The 20,695-nt window shown below is 33.6% G+C and overlaps 1 protein-coding gene and 1 non-coding gene across 3 annotated transcripts in view; both read left to right on the top strand.

Moving 5' to 3' along the window:
- The window catches only part of LOC112046846 (klarsicht protein), a 326,360-nt gene that overhangs the window by 254,064 nt on the left and 51,601 nt on the right, over positions 1-20,695 (top strand). For both annotated transcript variants that reach the window (XM_052888461.1, XM_052888459.1), the window contains one exon: positions 17,463-17,633. In XM_052888461.1, coding sequence (XP_052744421.1) covers positions 17,463-17,633 — 171 coding nt within the window. The remainder of the gene's footprint in view (positions 1-17,462; positions 17,634-20,695) is intronic.
- On the top strand, positions 785-923 carry LOC112046865 (U4 spliceosomal RNA). The gene has a single exon (XR_002886914.1). It is a non-coding gene; the product is annotated as a U4 spliceosomal RNA (small nuclear RNA).

The raw sequence follows: 20,695 nt of genomic DNA, 5'->3' as shown, positions 1-20,695 counted from the left end.
TCAAAATCATTTGTACTATATCCATGTAGGTCACATTTAAAATTGATGCCGTAGAATTGAGATCAATTTTGTTTGCAATAACGAGCCGGAGCAAGCAGTTGATCTGAATAGCAGTGTTCACATAATTCTTAATCTTAGAATGGCCCGTGCCAACATTAATTTGCTCCGTTACGTTCACTATGATGATATTGTACATGCATACGCTGGAGTATGCCATTAGAGTGATTTGCTAGATTACAAATAAATTGTGATTGATCAGTTCCAGTTTATTGTATCAATTTAGAAGCTTGTTACGATAGAGGCTAGCATTTTCTAGCATTTTATGATATTTTATAATACATCATTCTTACAAATACAAGTAATGTAATGTAACTTTGAAATTTTAGCTAACAAATAATAAATAGAAGCATAAACTATTTGAAAAAGTTTAACAGTTAAATTATAATAGTCAAAGCAAAAGTAAAGAAATCAGTATATGTCATATAAAGAATTATGTTGATAAGTGTAAACTAAAATGTGATTCCAAAAAATAGGTGCACTGTATTTTTATAAAGTTAACTTTTAATCATATCTCATTTTGTATACGTAAAACGTTTACATTTAGGAAAAAGCCGCTCAATTTCAAAGGAACATCATTTTTAATTCAGTGAAGTTAAACACGCATCCCTATAGCAAGATTGGAGTTGTATGTGCCTTCGATAGATGGCGCCACCGACAAAGTACACCGCGCCAACGTTTGTGTCATCTAAAAAGTATAATACAATCCGATGTGTGTGGACAAGTTAACTTTGCGCAGAGGCAATATCGTAACCAATGAGGTTAATCCGAGGTGCGATTATTGCTAGTTGAAAACTTTACCAATACCCCGCCTTGTGGTCGTGAAATACCGACCGCTATGGCAATTTTTGAACGGCCGTAAAGGCCTAAGAAATCATTAAGTTGCAGTCCTTTTAAAAATATAAGATTATTAGAATATATGATTATGATTATATAATTTTGAAATTTGCAATATTTGCATATTAGTTAGTAATTAGTATTACATAATTGGAATTTGGATTGGAAATGGAAAGTGGAAACATTTCTCTAAACAACAACTTTTGTTTTACGATAAAACAAAAGTTTTGTTTACAGAAATGTTTATACGTAATAGGTACATAAAAACAATGCTTTATTATTGTTAAATATTTAATAAAAACTAAACTACAAAAACTAAAACTAAAAACTTCATGCGCAAAATCATTTTAACACAATCATATTGATTTTGCGTAGAAAAGCATAAGCAAAGAATTTGGATTTATTTTTTTAACTTAATGTAAAATAAGCTTCTGTAATTTACAATTACTGCATCTAAATTCAATTTCCAATATCAATTACACCGAGCATAATATTCAAATTGCTTTGTAAACATTTGCAATATTAAGTTACGAGACTAAATATGCATATTCCACCTATAAGAACTAAATTATATTTAAGAGGGCTCACTAATGAGTGTGAATCCGTATAATAAAGTGCATAAAAGACTTCTTGTAATTAGCTGTAGTAGGAATAGGAACTGTCTTTTCCCTGTAAATAGTTTACTTAATTACAATGCCAAGATGCCGGTTCTAGTGGCATCATTATAGCTAGATAAATCTGTGCTAATACGAGCCAATTGCTCTTAAACTGGTACAGTGGGCTTCGTAATTTTAAAGAGGAACAGTTTTTATAATGACTTGAATCTTTATATTCAACGTGATAAAGTTCAGATTGTATCGTCACAAATCAGCTATGGCGAACTGTGCGGGGCTGTGGGAATCAGAAATGAGGGTTTGTCGGATTTATGTTACCATCGCGGTTGTCGCCTAATCTTAGGGTTGTCATCTTCGAAAATAATATTATAAAGAGGAAACATTTGTTTGTTTGTTTGCATTAAATAGGTTCTGAAACTACTGGACCGATTTGAAAAATTCTTACACCATAAAATAAAGCCTATGTTCATCAGGACAAGGTAAATGTAGGATAGATTGTCCTGAATGAACATGGGCTATATTTTGTTTGTAATGATTGTTTGTAATTTTGACAATGTATAAATTTTATGGTGTAAGAACTTTTCCAATCGGTCCAGTACCGTATTCCCACGGGAACGGAAACTGGGTGAAACTGCTGGCGTGTCTTCAAATAAGGCTTTTTTTTATGTCAAACTATCACTGAAAAAATGTAAATATATTAAAATATATAGCATGTGATGGTTTACAACCCTGAATGCCTTGATTATTATTAAATAACTGTTTGTTGTCTCCTTGACGTGAACAATTTATATTCTATTGCTTGCGGTTATGGTCAATGTAAAAATATCATGTCAGTTATTTCCGCGAACTACAGTAGTTCTTATGACTTTACGATTACACACTATATATACTATAGTCAATAATAATTTGGTTTACACAAGCTTCTAATTAATTTATTTAATAAATAATAGATTCTAGTAGCTTTCCCGATTGCGAATAAGTATTGAATTCACCGTATCGCCAAGCATATGCGTGAACCATCGTTTTATAGTCCTAACCACGCTTGACAACAAATTCTTGACATAAACATCCGACCATCATATTATTTGTATATGCTTTGCTGTCTCTTTTTACTCTCCGTTGCCTTATGCATTACATTTTTTCTCATCAACCTTAATACTATTATAATATTTACTTTTTACTGGATTTTTACCGCTACTTACAAGTACCCTTAAAGCATGTTTCTTAAACAAATGTACGTGACTGTAATTTGAATTTGTGAAAGGCAATGCACTTACCTTTTTTAACGCATCATTTGGTATCTTCATGATATATTCTCGTAACTAAATATTTTGGTGGTTAGCGTAGCGTAGCATTTAGCATAAACATTTATCAACCGTTTACATAAAACCTGATTGAATATTTCTATCATTCTATTATTTGTATAACATATCTAATATATTTGGTCTATTCAGGTAAACAGGAATATTCAGGTAATATGTTTATCATTTTCTTGGTCTTCACAACGTTATTTCATATCGGTGAGCTTTCAGCAACAATGTTAGATTATCTGTAACCGCTATAATCCTACAAATAGTTTATCTTCAAACCGGGACTTGAATATTAGCGCGTTAAAATTATCATTCTTTGTCTCGCTCTTTCTCTCTGCGATCGTTCCTTAATTTCTGAAGTCTAGGTAAGGTCGGCACCTTCAACGGGTTTTTTACCGGCTTTTGTCGATGAACATCCTCACTAGCGTGTAAAAATCTGTGTTCATGTCTTCTGTCAGTTGGTCAGACACCAATCCGTCGTTTTATCCTGTCGTCTAAACTAAAATACTCATTATCATTATAATTTAGGTAAACTTGAATTTAATCGAATTTATAGTTTGGGTATGAGTCTAAATCAACGAGACAGCTAGTGGCTAGCTGTAAATCTAACTAATACCATTATTAAATTTAAGGCACGTCTATATCTGTCATACTACGATCGCAGATCAATAAATTACCACGAGCGTAATCCAAATGTCGCATAAACCGTTTAATGTTATATTATTCCGGCCCTAAATGAGACGAAAGCGGCACCGGTCCGGCCAAATAGGGACCGAGCAAGTCGGTCATGACACGAACACATGCGGTGTGGAGCTACGAACATCTTGTAAAATGATCTATATTAATCAATAGCGGATTACGGAGATTGATTTATTTTCGGATTTCTTACTTTGAGTCGTCGAGTACATCTAATTTTGTGCATAATCTATCTTCAAAAATTGTGTGAGTGATGTTAGAACTAATGTGTGTAATAGATACTAATAAAAGAAGCCAGGCAAATGCGAGTGTTGAAATGTTCATGAAATAGTACAAGAAATACGCAAAAATGCAGGTAAAGCTACTGGGACAACAGATTAAAATGAATAGGTATGCGGAATGACCTCAAGTTCTCCCTTCTGCTTTTCTTGGTGATACTATGACAACGCATGATTACATAAAAATATTAGGAACAGAATACGAATAATTGAACGTCGTCTATATGTACGAAAGAAAAATAAATTTTGTGTCTTTACTAATCGTATCAAGCTCTTTTCCAACGTAGATCCCGTTTCTGTAAAAATATCAAAATCAAAAGTAGCTAGTGTTCTATTATAAACTATAATCACATACTTTGTACATCATTTTGATCTAGCTCTCTCTAGCTTTTAAATGTTCTGGAGTTACAAATGGTGTCACCCGACCTTGTTGTAAACATAGATAAAGGTGGTTGAACGCAAAGCTATCCTAAACTGTGCAATTTAGAACCACCGCGGTAGAACGGCCAGCCTTGGCTGAACCAATTACAAAGTATTCTAAATAATTTCGACCTGTGGAGTAGCGAGAAGTCGTTTTTTATTCGGTTGGCTTCCTCAATTTGCTAACAAAGACCAGTTTTAAAATACCTACGTACATTTACGATTCTTCGACCTTGTATGCACAATGTAATTACTATTCAAGTATAAAAATGTATTTGACATTGCAGTACTATCACTACATGTTTGTTTGAATTGATATGTAAATTACTCGTGTTCAAATACTTAGATTTTAGATCTCTAAAATTATCCTTTGTCCATTTCTTTAAACTATATTATTGTGATATCTTGCGTGAATTAGTAAATGAGGTAATTGTAATAATAGGCTATTCTGATCCTATTTCTTATTCTAATAGTAATAAAAGTCATTAAGCAATAATCACACACATTTAACACATCTTCAGTTAGGTAGACTAGATTTAATAAATAGATTAGCGCCTTAAATTTTCGCATTTATTTAACTTTCTCAAAGCACCTTTTCCTTTTGATAACTTTATAAATTATTAGTATCTTAATTATCTTCTATGGTATTCAGTCGTCTTCTTAAACGAGCATTCATGTTTCTGTAAACTTGACGAATAGCTTCATCAACTGCCTTAAGTGTATACCTACTCGTAAAGAGTTCCCAGTTTTTGTTGCTCACCTCATCAAGTGTCTGTTGTCGTTCAACCTCACCTCACGTTTATGGGAATCGCAATCAGTTTCCCATAACCGGTCACGATGCATATTTCGCACTGATTTATTATAAGGCCAAATTTTCAAAACTTAGGTATAATCTTCAACAAAAGACTTAATAAGTTGATTTGTTTTGCTATTTCTCGCGAAAAAACTATGAATTTAAGCAGTAACACCACCCAGATCGGACAAAGCTCGTCTACATAGATTTCACTCTGAAATTGGAACTTCATCAGTAGATGTTGCCAATACAATATTTATTGCTAACACATTTTTTGACTTGACAAAGTGTAGAGTGCTTCTATTTACCACTGAAAAAAATGATGAAATGTAAACCTGAAGCCTTAGCGCATGCTACTTTTTTTATAGTAAACATAACATTTGAAAACTTAATTTACTAATTCACATTAAAAATTATGAAATATCATTGTTCTTTTGTTTAAAAAATACGTCCAATTACACGGGGACTATGTCATGACTGCTTGTGCTAAATAACATCTTCGGAGTTTTTGTTAGGCTTCGTTAAGACGCAGTTGTTTGCCATACTAACCTTTATGGTAGTCTCAATCACTAGTCAATCAGTCACGATGTACATGTCAAGTTTTTGCTCTTAATTTATTTGGTTTACCATTTATCTTATAATTGTATTTAAACAATCAATCCTTATATGTAATTTATTTTTCATAATCTTTAATTTTATCTACATATTATGAGATTCTATCCTTTTCTTTTTACATCTTTGAGGTGCTATCTAGTAAGAAACCTTTTTGCTTTTGTAGCTGGTAACTGGTACCATAGAATCTAAAAAATTGCATTACAAGCGCCTTTCATTGAGAGTCTGTCAGGTATGTAGCAGCTTCTTCTCACAACTGGTAAGCACACAAAATATGTACCAACGTGCACGGTGAATTAGTAATTGACCTTATACCCAAGCAACCGGTTACATTCTAACATTAGTTTGTGTGTCATTTTTTGCTGAGACACTTGCCGCTTTAACACTTTGAAGAAACAGGGTTAACTATCCACTTGTGGCGTGACCTACCGCGTTGTTATATAGCCTGTAGCTTCCCAACAGTCTCGTAGACTACGGTCTACGCAATTTATTAGTGCACCAGAGACATAGTAGGTAAACATAATTGCGGTTTGCAAGTAGAAGAACTAAAAATGAGAAAAAGACCAAAGGAGAGAAGGGTAGAGTGTGTGAAAGAGGATATGCGTGTGAGAAGTAGATGATGAATTGGTATATGATAGAAGTGAATAGAAACGAGTGATATTATTCTACCGACCCTTAATTAGCATATAAGAAGTAAGCGACAGATGGATGTACATATTTACGGGAACATAATGATTTTTTTATGAAAAGCTCGTACATTTTGTTTTCGATTAATTTAAAGTATTTCATTGATAAGCTTATTATCTGAGTGGTCGACTATTCTCGTCTTCTAATTCCAGCCTCGGACGATGACTTCCACGGCATTCGCTGGCGCCGGACGTTAATGTCATAACGATGTTTGATGTTCAGCTTTATGACGCTGTAATAGAGTTTATTTTGTTATCTTCAATAATGCCGATATATGCAGAACTCTGTGATGCGAGTGTGATTGATAGTTAAAATGGTATTTAGAATAAATATTTTTATTTATTATTAACGCCCGCGAACTTGTTAGAATTCGGTTTATTCGTTTATCTAAATCTTATTTCAAAGAAACTAATCTTATATTTTGTTAAAATTTGTAGTTCATCTTTTAGCAAAATAATCAAGAAAATCAGTATCGAGAGAATAGAATGAATAATCAGGCAAACAAACAGAGAAAAGGTTCGTAAATTGTTTTCTATAGTAATGTTTTTTTTTTAATATCTAGTATTTTTATTTTATGATGAGCTATTTGGTATTTATTGTCTTTTTTAACACCGGTAGCTATGGATTTTGCCCAAGTTATTTTTCATATAATACTACAGCTCTCAACTGTAGTATCGAGCTGAGGCAGCGCCCCTTTCAGCTGAATTTCTTTATTATATTATTATACTAAGTACAGACAGAGGAACTTTGTAATTTAAGTAGGTATCTTTAAGTAGTTTGTGAGCTCTGTTAGTATTAGTTTGTAATTTCTTCTTGATTTTTTTTAATTTGTATTTTTTTAGCTGAATAAAGGATTTTATTATTATTATTATTATTATAATTATCAAAAAAAGCGAAATAAAATGTTGCGTCATAGATTTAAATTCTTTTTTTTGTACCACGGGAGTTCCGCAAAAGTACTGGAGGCTGTCAAAATGAGAAATCATGCTATTCGCACCGTGCTATTAAAACACAATCAAGTTTAAAATGTTAAGTGTAATTAAAGTAAGGTACGATTGTACCAGTTCATTTATACAATGTAATCTAATCCGGAGGTGTTGGCGCATGTAATTGTAACAATTGGTACACTTTTGTAGTGAGTATCTGACACGCGATCACTTTCTATCTCCATTTCATTTGAAACGTATTTAATATGAACCTTGTATTAGCATAAATACATATTATTATATTAAAGGTTATTTTCCTCATTTTCTGTTTAATGTATATTGTACTCAACGTTATAGCGTTCCTTTTCATTTGTTTACTTTACCTTCTGATTGTAAACTCAACTTTACTTAATAGTTTTTGTAAGTTAGCTTCGTCGTTATCAACCCATATTCGGCTCACTGTTGAGCTCGAGTCTCCTCTCAGAATTAGAGGGGTTAGGCCAATAGTTCACCACGCTGGCCCAATGCGGATTGGCAGACTTCACACGCGCAGAGAATTAAGAAAATTCTCTGGTATGCAGGTTTCCTCACAATCTTTTCCTTCACCGTTTGAAACACGTGATATTTAATTTCTTAAAATGCACACTACTGAAAAGTTCGAGGTGCATGCCCCGCACCGGATTCGAATCCACACCCTCCGGAATCGGAGGCAGAAGTCATATCTTCTGCCTCCGACTTCGACAGGAAGTTAGCTTAGCGTATCTTAATTCTTAAAAGTGTAATTTAACCACACTATCATTATTTTGACAGAGGATTTATCAAGAAAAGCACTTACTTAAAATCACAACGGAATATCTACAAACTTACGTCTTTTTAATATTACTCCAGTGTAAATCATATTTCTAACATTAATGGTTTCGTCATTTAAATCCAAACAAGTGAAAACAAAATAAACGTAAATTAAAGCGATAGAAAATAAAATGAGATAGATCCCCAAGTAACTTCAATTAAAAATAGAACGATAGTGCATTGGATATAAAATCGAACAATAAGACAAAAGCACCGCTTACAAAACAACAATCGCTCTTATAATGGCACGGGCTGTCTTGTCTTCGAGTGGATGTGGGACAGTAATGATACCAATTACAAGTGTTCTAATGCCAACAACAATTGTTTTGTTCATTGTCCGTCGGTATAAATACCGTACCCAGTGGTGATTGTAGAGAAACCTCACTTGGTCCGGTCAAAGTAAATGACTCAACTGGAGAAGAATTTTTGCACAGTTACGTTGTTTTGATGTTCAATTGACTGATTCATGAGTTATCAGACAGCTTATTAAAAAAAAATGCCTTTTGTAGCTCTAGGGCTAAGTGTAAAATCATTGTTCACAATAAATATCAACCCCTTTACAGGGCAAATCTGCTTAGAATATGTATTGCAATGCGAGACATATGTGTTAAACATCATTTGCCTTAAATTTAACCATTATATTTACAACATGAAACACAATGAGACTTCTTAGTGACTGAAATAAGTAAACAACTAGTTGTGTTACAAAGAGTCCTACTAATACTAACTCAGAATATGGTACTTCAGTTCTACTGCATTTAATACTAAAGTATGAAAGAAAGAAATGTAATCAAGGATACAAAAGCCGAGTCGTGATGTGACCTTAGAAAGGTCGTGCTCTAATCTGACATCACTGTTCCACTTGAACGGTTAGCTGTTTCAAAAGGAATGTCCGTTTAAAATGTCTCTTCTATATCCTATATTTGTAGGAATTATTGCAGTACTTTCAAATTCAAATTACAGTCAAACACTGGTGATATAGAACTTTTAGTTGAATTATTAATGTGAATTATGAAACTTTAATTTTGTTGTTTTTTTTTTACTGTACTTATCAATAACTTGCAAATATTATGCAACGATGCAGATAATCGCGCGAACGGAAGATCAGCGCGGTGTCCCCACGGACATTGCAATATGCTGAGTGGAGACCCTTTTAGGATCACATCATGCAAGTTGCAATGTATTTAATTTATTGTTTTTTTTTCTCTCTTTTCTTTGTATGATGTGTATTCTAAATAAACTTTTCTTTCTTTCTTTTCTTTTTTTATAATAATTGTAACAACAAAGATATCTGAATCTAAACTGATTAAATTTGGAACACATACACATTTTTTGAGATAAAAAATATTTGGACGGGCAATATTAATAGTTTTTATGATTCACATACATTTTGATATAAAATTTTCAGCAAATAAATACTTTTAACGTAATTCATAAAGTTGTTCACACCAAAACACAACAATACAAATTCCGTACAATGCAATCGTGACTCGCACTGGGAGTCCTATTAGTGGCTTCCAGCTTGCATAACCTTGATGTACAAAATATTCGACTTTGTTGTACTTATTCTAGATCTTATTTCGTCTATCATAAAGATGAAAATACCCTGTAGCAGTTTGGAAGAATCTGCTTACTGTACAATGCATTATCAAAATGGAAAAAGCGTTCAACACATCTGGGGCGCCCTCGACAGACCACGAACTATCAATTTGTAAGCCCACAAAAACCTTAGTAACTCAAAAACTTCTTCCATTGAAATTTCGTGTTTATTCCATTTAAGGTTAGTCGGTTTTCGCAATTTTGTCCATGAAAAAAAAATGTAAATGGTTATATTGAAAAGTGATACGATTTGATGCGCCGTGATCATACGATACTACTTTTCTTTGTTCTCTTTTTCAACCAAGAGATCATTATACGGTTACTTTTAATATATATATTTTTAAATCCTGTTATTATTTAAAAAATAACTTTAGTATTTCAATATTACTTTTTAGTCTGATCATTTTTTTTTCTTTTTGTTTAAATACGATTATGTGTCGAACCATTTTCAAGTTTTGCTTTTAGAAATACATTTGGCTATACATTTTTATTTAAAAAGATTGCCTCTTTTCAATGAATTTCTTCGCGTACTTGTTTATAGTTTTTAAAATTATTATTTTTGTCTTGAACTTCTGGATATTGCCTATAATATGTACGATTGTTACTCTACTATGCTTGTTAAGATTCTACGGATAAAGAAATACATCTCGCGAGCTTTTTTGCGGTCTCAAAATCATTACCATTAGCAAAATGAACAGTTACCACACGATGGTGTCGCGCATTAATACGTGGACGGCAATTTACTATCATCAGGTACAGTAATAACAGTTTCTGTGCGATTATGCAATAAACTATATTAGCATCATATAATAATCTGATGCCAGCTTTACGGTCCATCAGCTTCGTTCACTTCATCGATGGCGATTCGATATAGAAATTCTGTGTTGGGAAACTACTTACATATCTATTCAGTTACTACACTATACAGTTTCTAACTAGTTCGAATAGCTGGGGCACTCACAAAAATTTGGTAGTTATATTTAATATTTTTCTATTTGTATTTATGTGTCATGATTTCCTTTTTTGTGTTTTGCCAAATAAAATCTTTCTTCTTTCTATCTATATCAATATTATAAAGTTAAAGTTTCTGAATTTGTAAGGGTTATCTGGATCTACTAAACTGCTTTTGAAAAAGCCACGTTATTTACGTGTGTATATTTTATATTCTATCTACGTATTCCGTTAGTATCAGATAAGCGTGTTCATTTGTTCAGTTATGTAAAAAAATATCTTGTAATGTATGGTTTTTTGAATAATAGTACAGTGAATGAAAGTTTTCATCTCCGTTTTCATTGAACAACTTCGAAAATTCCAATTTTGAAAATCCATCTAATATTAATTTAAAGTGAGCTATGGTATGGTAGGGTAATTGTATATATTTTTTACTAACTGACACTGCGCGGTTTCACCCGCGTGGTTCCCGTTCCCGTAGGAATACGGGGATAATATATAGCCTACAGCCTTCCTCGATAAATGGGCTATCTAACGCAGAAAGAATTTTTCAAATCGGACGAGTAGTTTCTGAGATTAGCGCGTTCAATGAAACAAACAAACAAACAAATATGCTGGTAGTTTTGTTTACAGCGCAGAAAATATAATTTCATCTTCTACCAATGGTCGAGCAAAATAACTTTGCATATTTTGATATTTCATTCAAATCATGTCATACAACTTACAATTATTACTTACTTCACAAAAATCGATTTAGCTTGTAATATATCTCTGTATAGTTGTGAATAAAATTTGGGCCAAATTGATTTATCACACACTACCTTCACGGTCACATGGTGCCATATCACGAAATAAATATCTATTCAAATGTCATAGGGAGTTGACATCATTCACTACCTTGACTTCGCACCTCTTGATATTTGAACTGTAATCGGCACAGTGCATCGTGTGTGGCTTACGTGGATGTTTATGTTTCTCAGCAAATTCTATAGCCTTTAGTTAATCAGCTAGTTAAATAATTTATATTTGTTCTTTAGTTAGTAGAGTTGGAAACGAGTTGATAATTGAAAATCATATTTATTTTACTGTTTTCCGAGAAAATATAATCATCGGTTGCACACATCCACACAGATCTGTCAAAGTGCTATTTTCTAAATTTAGTTTTATTATATTTTTTCTAGTTTTTTTACCTATATACTTACTATTAACAAAATATAATGGGCCTTGATTGTATATTTAATTAAAAACATCAAACACTTCAAATGTTTAAATTGACAAGACTGTTTACTTGTTCATTTAGTTAGGAACCAAAGCAGTGTTAGATATGTTAGATGATATAGACATACATTTAAATATATGTCTATATTTCTACAATGATCATCTAACATGGTAACTCAATCTGATAAAAATCGCGTATCAGTTCTATGTCCGCGTTCTACTCGTGGCATCACATAAAAACTAGAGTCAAGGTCGATATCACTTAGTTAATACCTGCAACAAACACCATGGTTACAAAACAATGGTCAACTTTCACTTCGGTACAACAATTACGCCAATTGCAGAGATTATCTATGTTAAGGTACTATTATAACGGATATTATATTAATAACGGGGTTTCATAGATCGCTAAATGGTACTTAGGGCTTCTTAGTACAATGTCATCTGTTGTCTTACAACTTTTATACCTTACTTTGTAATATTTACCTTTTTGATGTACCTACCATTGATACGTGGTCATTCTTCACAGTACCAGGGTTTAATCATAATTGTATTTTTAGACTTAATATAAAAATTTGCTTTACTTTTTTACTCAATAAAGGTTGTACATACCATCTGTATCCCGTGTACTTGACAAATTATTATTTTTAAAACTGACCATAACTCCCGGGTACTTAATAACGAATATTTAATAGAATACGAGTATTACTTGTAATTACAAGATTTTTATTTTTAATTTATAGTAATCCATTTTGACTCATCAGAATTCTCATTCTCTCATTATTTTGACTAATTGTTGTTTGTCTATCGACGTTTTACTAGTACTTCAAGTTCAACAAACTGTCGTAAACCCATCAACTACTGTACATTATCACCGGGCAACAAGGTCTTCGATAAGAACTTACATAACATCTCATTGAATGATGCCACAGAGATTACAATGGGATTGGTTTTAGAATGTAGTTACCACAACAATGGTGGTTGAGATGGGAATGCATAATCTTACTCAAATCTATAACTGCTATAACTAACGAAGCTTTAGCTGAAGTCGATATGGAATGATAAATAAATTCGTTTATAAGAACATTGAGAACACTTCTCCATTTCTATTAACCGAATTCCAAAAAGAGGTTATCTATTTAAAGTACATTTTTTTTCTAGTAACCAGCCGTCTAACCATAACACTTTTATTTTGTTTTGGATTACTGCAGTTCTATTAAAAACTTTTGTGAAATTCTTTTCAAGCATACACACAAATTATCACAAATTTACTAACATAAAAAGATTTTTGTTCTAATTTCACATTATCTTGCAATTTAGAAAGCGAGTTCATTTTGAAAAGAGTAAGATTTAACAAATAACTTGCAAAAAAAATTGTTGGAGGAGCATTGACTCTAAGTACACGTTTATGAAACTTTGTCCTTTGTTTACGATAAACAAATATTTAATACATAGCACTTTGTAAGTAACACAGAGTAGGTATTTGTTATTCAGCTATTTTAAGTCTTCCGATATAACCTTATCGTTTTCTCGTTTGTTGGCTATATATTAGTTTACAACCTTTACTTTGATTACAAATAATTTCCACTTATTAATTTTTCTGAAGTTTTTACCGTAAATGTAGAAGCATCTACCTTTATGTCAGTTACTTTGTTTCGTTACTTGAGTTTGTAAAATTATATGTCTTTGTTTGTTAATATTAATGTATATTTTCTTATACAGTCCCGACGACAATAAACAAATTGATATAGCACTATTTATGTTCATTACAATGAATTTATTGTTTGTTTCCGTTTGTTCCTCTATTGGTAATGCAGTGATGTCACTAGTATTCTAAACACCAACAACATAACCAAGTGTTTAGTTCTGTTTAATATGCATATTTTCCCAGCAACATCCATACCGTTATTTTATCATTTGTGTGACTATATTGCCTATATTTATTATGAAAAAGATTCGTTATAGCTTCGATCGTAAATGCATATAGTAAATTATCATTTTATTATCATCTATGTCTGTAATGACTTTCTGTAATGGCCTTGAATGTAATATTAGGTGAAGTTTTTAAGAAATTATTATGTTTTTTTAGATATATCTTTATCTGTAATCGTAGGAAATAAAAATTGTGATTGCACCCAGACAAATAGTTAGGCATTGAGGCTTTCGCTTGTTTCCTTTTCTTTTGTTTTATTTAATTCGATTCGTATTACGTGAGCTCATGTAACAATACAATACAAACAAAACGGTAACCCGCAACCTATGTTCTTGACTTGTTCGCCTTCACCACTTCCGAGGTTACTTTCAATTCTCTCGATCATGCATGACTTTTCTTACTGTACACGAAATCTCGGTCTGTCGCTTAAAGTTCATTATTTACAACTAGCCGACGCCCCGCTTTTTCACTTGCGTAGTTCCCGTTCCCTTGAGAATACCGGGATAAAATATAGTCTATGACACTCACAAACAAAAAATTTTTGAAATCGGTAAGTAGATCCAGAGATTACCCCTACAATACTAGAACTTTACTTCTTTATAATATTAATATTGATACGTAAACAGTTTCGATTTTTCAGAAATAGTAAGATACTAAAACTAATAAAGATCTGTTTGATAACCACGCTCGTTTTATTAGGTATTAAGATTAAAGTTTATTATGCTCAAAACGACAAAAATACAAAACATCTAACTCGTATGTAGCTTTATATTTTAAATGGACTCCAGAATTCAGGTATTCGTAATCTTTTGGAATAAGTATCACAGGGAAAATAAGAAACAGATTCCTAACAAATATATTCTAAATGTATGTAATATGTTCGTCCACAATCATTGGATATTGATGGTTACAATGAGAGCAATATCATTAGCGTCTTTATTGCAATAAATTTAACATATAGACAGCAATGGATGCGTTTACTACTATATCTAACATCTATTGACGGCGATATAAATGCATAACGGTAATGTAGATTACGGCCTAGAAGGCTGCGACAGCCTGATATATCTCATTTTATAAAAGACGAATGTTTGTCGGCCTATGTTTCTTCTATAACCATACCGTAGCTAATTATGGAAAGTGTGGTGGATTTGGAAGGACTCATTTGATGGTCAAGAGTCAAGACCCTTAACCATCAAAGTATAAAGCGTATTCGGCCACAATTCTGATACAGGGTGTATATATGAGCTTGTTTTCTTTGGAAGTGCAGACGATTTCTCTGTCGCCAATCATTGTCTTACTTTGATGTGTTTTGTACTAGCGGACCCGGTCAAGCTTCGCTTTGAGTTATGTTTACTTCTTCCCTATCCCTACCCTAAAAAAATCTACCCTATCCTACCCCTCTTTTAAGTATGTACGAATCGTTTGTATGGGAGTATAGAAAAGTGTTGTTTTTAGACACGTTTTTTTTTTTTAATTTTTATTGTCAACAAACCTTGTCATAGCAATAACGAATACATAAAAGCAAGAATCATCCAATTTAGTGAAGTCGTTCGAATATTAGAAGCTTACATACATTTCGTAGATTTATTTTATTTATATAAATAAGATCTAAATTTAAAAAATCGAAAGGATCACGAAATCTTGAAAACCGCTCGACGTCCATAGTTGAAATTTGAAATTTAGTTAGTACGCTAAGAACGGAATTTGCGAGAGGGCTAGAATATAGAGGTCTAAGGGTAGGTGAAGTTGCAGCCGTCTGTTCTTTATAAGACTTCTAGTGGTACCATTTAATTTAAAGCAATTTCTATCAGCATCTATTTATTGGGTTCTTGAAATTCCATTTGTAACTACAGAATGTGTCTCAGAGACATCGTTTTTGCGTCTATTCATTTCTAAATAAGTAATTTTATTGAATCTATTCATTGGTTTCGAATGCACGCGCCCAACAACCATGGCACGTTCGCCTCTGCAGTCATTTTACTTTTTGGTTATGCCCTTTTGTTAACTTTTTGTCAATCTTCTTTGACTGAATTGTTGGTGGTGACGAAATTATTGGTCAGGTCATTCGTGCTATTGCCCCGAAGTCTTTATATGTACGTACGATACGGATTACTGGACGCACTTGTATGACTTTCTATACAAAGAATACTAAAATACGCGTGATGCGATGCGTCCGATAGGTACAGTGCGGATCAGTGAACGTCTGCCATTTCGGCACTCTCGTAAAATCCACGGACGTCTAGTAACGACAGGCTTCCAGTCACCAACTTCTCAACTCCGGGCTGAGAATTTTTTAACTGAAAATTGCTTAGAAGAAAGAAGATTTTCTTTCAGTATCTATATAGCATGGCAGCTCGCCTCTGGACCTAAGAGGGAGTCAATAAATCCTAAATACTGTAGTATATTTTGCTAACCGACGCTCGCGACTTCGTCTGTCCTTAGACCTCGTTAATATGGTTCTTTTGCGAAAACCGTTATTTGTGGACGTCTGCTAACTATGAATTTCTGTTAAATTTCAACTTTGTATTTGTACGGTTTTAGAGATATCGTTTGACTTTTTTATATAGGTTTACACTGATTTAGGATTGCACAGGGGATGATATTATTGTTAGGCTACGACTGAATCGCGAGCCGCGACGGTGTCTGCCTCAGACCAATTATTGTATAGGACCTGCCTCGCTAGACGTTACTTTTCTGTCAAAGTATATGATCAACGATCTAATGCGATTATAAAAACTGTCTCTATAGAATCGATGTTAAATAGTTGTAATCGTGTTCGTCGGTTAAAGAGCTCCGTAAAAATACCTTTTTGTGTAATTGAATTGTGTAAAAAACGGGCAAATACTTCTAGTTTAGTATAAGATATATACAAAATCTAAGCTCGTTTTCCTCAGAAAATGACGAGACAATTTTGTTCGTGACTATGAGTGCGATACAGGTCCTTCTATAATTGATCTGAGGTGTCTGCGTGCTTTTCTCTAAATGTATTGTTACAATAACATATTGTGTGTGTCGTTGCTGTTTGACGGCTTCGTGGCGCAGTGGTATGCGCGGTGGATTTACTTGACGGAGGTCCTGGGTTCGTACCCCGGCTGGGCCGATTGAGGTTTTCTTAATTGGTCTAGGTCTGGCTGGTGTAGTAGTACCACCCTACCGATAAAGGCGTACTGCCAAGCGATACAACGTTCCGGTACGATGTCGTGTAGAAACCGAAAGGGGTGTGGATTTTCATCCTCCTCCTAACAAGATAGCCCGCTGCCATCTTAGATTGCATCATCACTTACTATCAGGTGAGATTGTAGTCAAGGGCTAACTTGTAAAGAATAAAAAAATAAAAAAAGACGCGGACAGTGTCTGCGCGCTTTTCGTAATTGTATTGTTACAATAATATATTGTGTGTGTGTGAGTGTGAGTGTCGTAATGTAACCTCTACATCTATACTAATATTATAAAGCTGAAGAGTTTGTTTGTTTGTTTGTTTGATTGATTGAACGCGCTAATCTCAGGAACTACTGGTCCGATTTGAAAAATTCTTTTAGTGTTAGATAGCCCATTTATCGAGGAAGGCTATAGGCTATATATTATCTCGGTATTCCCACGGGAACGGGAACCACGCGGGTGAAACCGCGCGGCATCAGCTAGTATTTGAAATGTGCTTAATATTTGTTGTTGTCTGCAGGTATTGCAACGGGACGTGGAATGCCACGGGCGGATCGTGAGCTCGGTGGTGCGGCTGTGCGGCGGCGGCGACGTGGCGCGCGCGCTGGAGCGGCGCTGGCACCTGCTGTACCTGCGGGCCATCGAGTGGCAGTGCCACCTGGAGGCGTGCCTCGCCAAGACTGACAACCAGGTAACTACGCTTCACTATGTACACTCAGAGGCACAATTATCCGCCCACTTTAGTACACTCGCGTCATATTAAAGTGGGCGGATAATTTTGCCTCTGAGTATACATCGAAATCCATTACAAACAGGTAACAATTAACTTCACAATATATACTCAGAGGCACAATTATCCGCCCACTTTAATGTACTCGCGTCATATTCAAGTGGGCGGATGATTGTGCCTCTGAGTATACATCGAAATCGTTTAACATAAAATCTTACTGAAAAGCCTCAACAGGTCGAAGAGGCCGGACTCATTTAAAATTATTTTAAAAATAACTTCAGAGTATAAAATCAACGCATAAGTAATTTTCCAACATTTTCCAACGTAGGTACGTCTAAATTGCACTGAAGGCAGGGATTTTTATATTTTGTAGCAAAATCAAAATACCTTAAAAAACTGGAAAATTTCGCCTTAATTTTTTTAGTAGGCTTTGATATCTATAGCTATCATCCTGTTGAGTATGTGGTACTATTTACAACACCCTGTAGTTATAGCTTATTTGATTTTCCTGAACATTATAATAGGAAATTACATAAAAGAATGTTCAATTACAATAGCACAATGGACGGGACTATTTAAAAAACAATTTGAATTTATACCAACTCTGAAAAGTTTTCGTAAGTTTTATTTTATTAGAAAATTGTTCTGCATGAATAATGAACACACCATCCAGAACCATCCAACGTATGAGTTGGACTATTGCGCAAGAGACGTCATTGCATTTATACTTTCGACCGACCACAAGAATGAAGAAAGCGAGCCTGACAAAAAAGAAGCTAATTATCGCATAATTGCTGAAAGTTCTGCGGACTGTGTAGACACTAGTCTAATGCAATCGGAAAAAATAATACTATTGCTCGATTACAGCCATTGATAAAAGTTACGACCACATTGAATTAAGCGGTGGCGCCATTTCAAAAAGCTTGTGACGTCATAAAATAGCTTGTAAGATACCACTTGTCTAAGAATTAATATGCCTGTCTGGATCAGATACAGATTTCTTTTGTGGATATTCATTGCATTGCCTATGCAATAAAATTGCAGATAGATTGATCATTCACTGGTGTGAAGTCGCAGAGTTATTTTTGACGTGTATTTAAATCCTACTTCCTATCCTACTAATATTATAAACTCGAAAGTTTGTATGGATGTGTGGATGTTTGTGAAAAAAAAATCATAAAAATTCATTTATTTTATTTCAAATAAAATTACTCTTTAACGCCGCTACTACCGAAACGATTTGGCTGAAATTTGGAATGGAATTAGATTTTACTCTGGATTAACACATAGGCTAATTTTTATCCCGAAAAAATACATGGTTTCCCAAAATTTGCGAAAACTGATGATTTTAATGATATGAATGTTTCTTACTCTTTCACGCCTTAAATTCTGAACAGAATTAGCTGAAATTTGGTATTGAGATATATTATAGCCTGGATAAACACATAGGCTTCTTTTTATCTCGGAAAAATCCATGGTTCCCGAGGGATTTGTGAAAACTAAATTCCACGCGGACGAAGTCGCGGGCGTCCGCTAGTATGTAAATAAATTTTAAATGGCTTATTATGTCATCGTAAAAAAAAGGTAAATGAAAATTCGACAAATACAGACATATACCTACTAGACAACATTTAATTCAATAAAAAGCTTAAAGTTTACTTGATTCAATGTGGGTACGATAGTCAAGCAACCGAATTTAATTTTACTAACCAAACAATGATATTATTATAGGGGATTCCCCACGAGCATTTTCCTCGACGGTTCTAGAAGCGTTGCTCTTTTGTGTATTTCACACGAAAATGACAAAAGCGCAATCAACCTCCCGTCGGGTTGTTTGCAAACACGCCGCTTCCAAATGGCCTCCCAGACCGCATCGGTTAAATGGGGTTGCCGTCTCGAATGACAAGTAATATTAAGGGGTTAAGTTACACTAATGTACCAATAAATTATTCAATAATGCTCAAATGGATTTATTGTGATTTATAGCCACTACCAAACGCTTGACCTAATTCAATAAAGTTATTTTGATAATAGAAGAAAGAACAAAGAATCCAATTCTACTATATCTATGTTTGATATATAATCTTTTAGGGATTTTCATGTGACATTTATTAGCAATACGTTAATTTAGGATTGTGAATTAATAATGATTTATATCATGATTTAAAGCAGAAACTACAATCCTGTTATGTAATTGTCCTGGCTGAACGTTAGCTTACAATAATTCAAGATCTTTTAATTCTACTTATTAAAAATAATGGGAATGGTGGGAAGGAGTATAATCTGAAGTGCGATAAATGTAGAGAAAGAATAATAAGGATAAGGCCTCTTGGACCCGATTGTAACGCCGGGTTCAATTTAAATATATACATCATACTCGTAGAGATGATATTCCGACCCACATTCAAACTCCGGCAAAAAATTCTTTTGATCGGCCCAGCCATGTAAATTTTAATAATTAGGTATGTCTGTGTAATAATGTAGATTCTAAAAATAAATTTTGCATTGACGCAATTAACACCATGATTTGGAATAAAATTGAAATTACCTACATTAGTCACAAATATGTTATTGTCCTTTATTAAACCAACGCAAGAGGGAAAATACTTCAGTTACATTAAGTACAATTAATATTTTAGTAAAGTTGGTTGTTTTCAATAATTTATGTGAGAATCTTTTGGTCCCTCATCTATGGTGTGTATATTTATGTCAAGAGTTGGTGAATAGGTACTTTCTACTCAAGTATATAATTATAGAACATAATGCTGAAGCATCGTTTACAATCAAGCAATTACAGTAGCGCTATAGCCTACATAAGAGTATACATATTAAAATTAAAATCTGTATTAGAAAATAATATTCTAAAATAATACGCTTAAAACAATTTCTCGCGTAATACGTCATTTTATGCCAGTCCCTACAACTTGAGACATGTTTTCATATATTTCCTGACGCTGAATACGATTCGTCATCCCGTTTAATACGCCTACATGTCACACGCGTGTAATTCCAAAATGCGACAA

The sequence above is a fragment of the Bicyclus anynana genome, chromosome 22 (genome assembly GCF_947172395.1).
Source record: "Bicyclus anynana chromosome 22, ilBicAnyn1.1, whole genome shotgun sequence".
NCBI lineage: Eukaryota > Metazoa > Arthropoda > Insecta > Lepidoptera > Nymphalidae > Bicyclus > Bicyclus anynana.
This window is presented reverse-complemented; position numbering and strand designations above follow the sequence as displayed.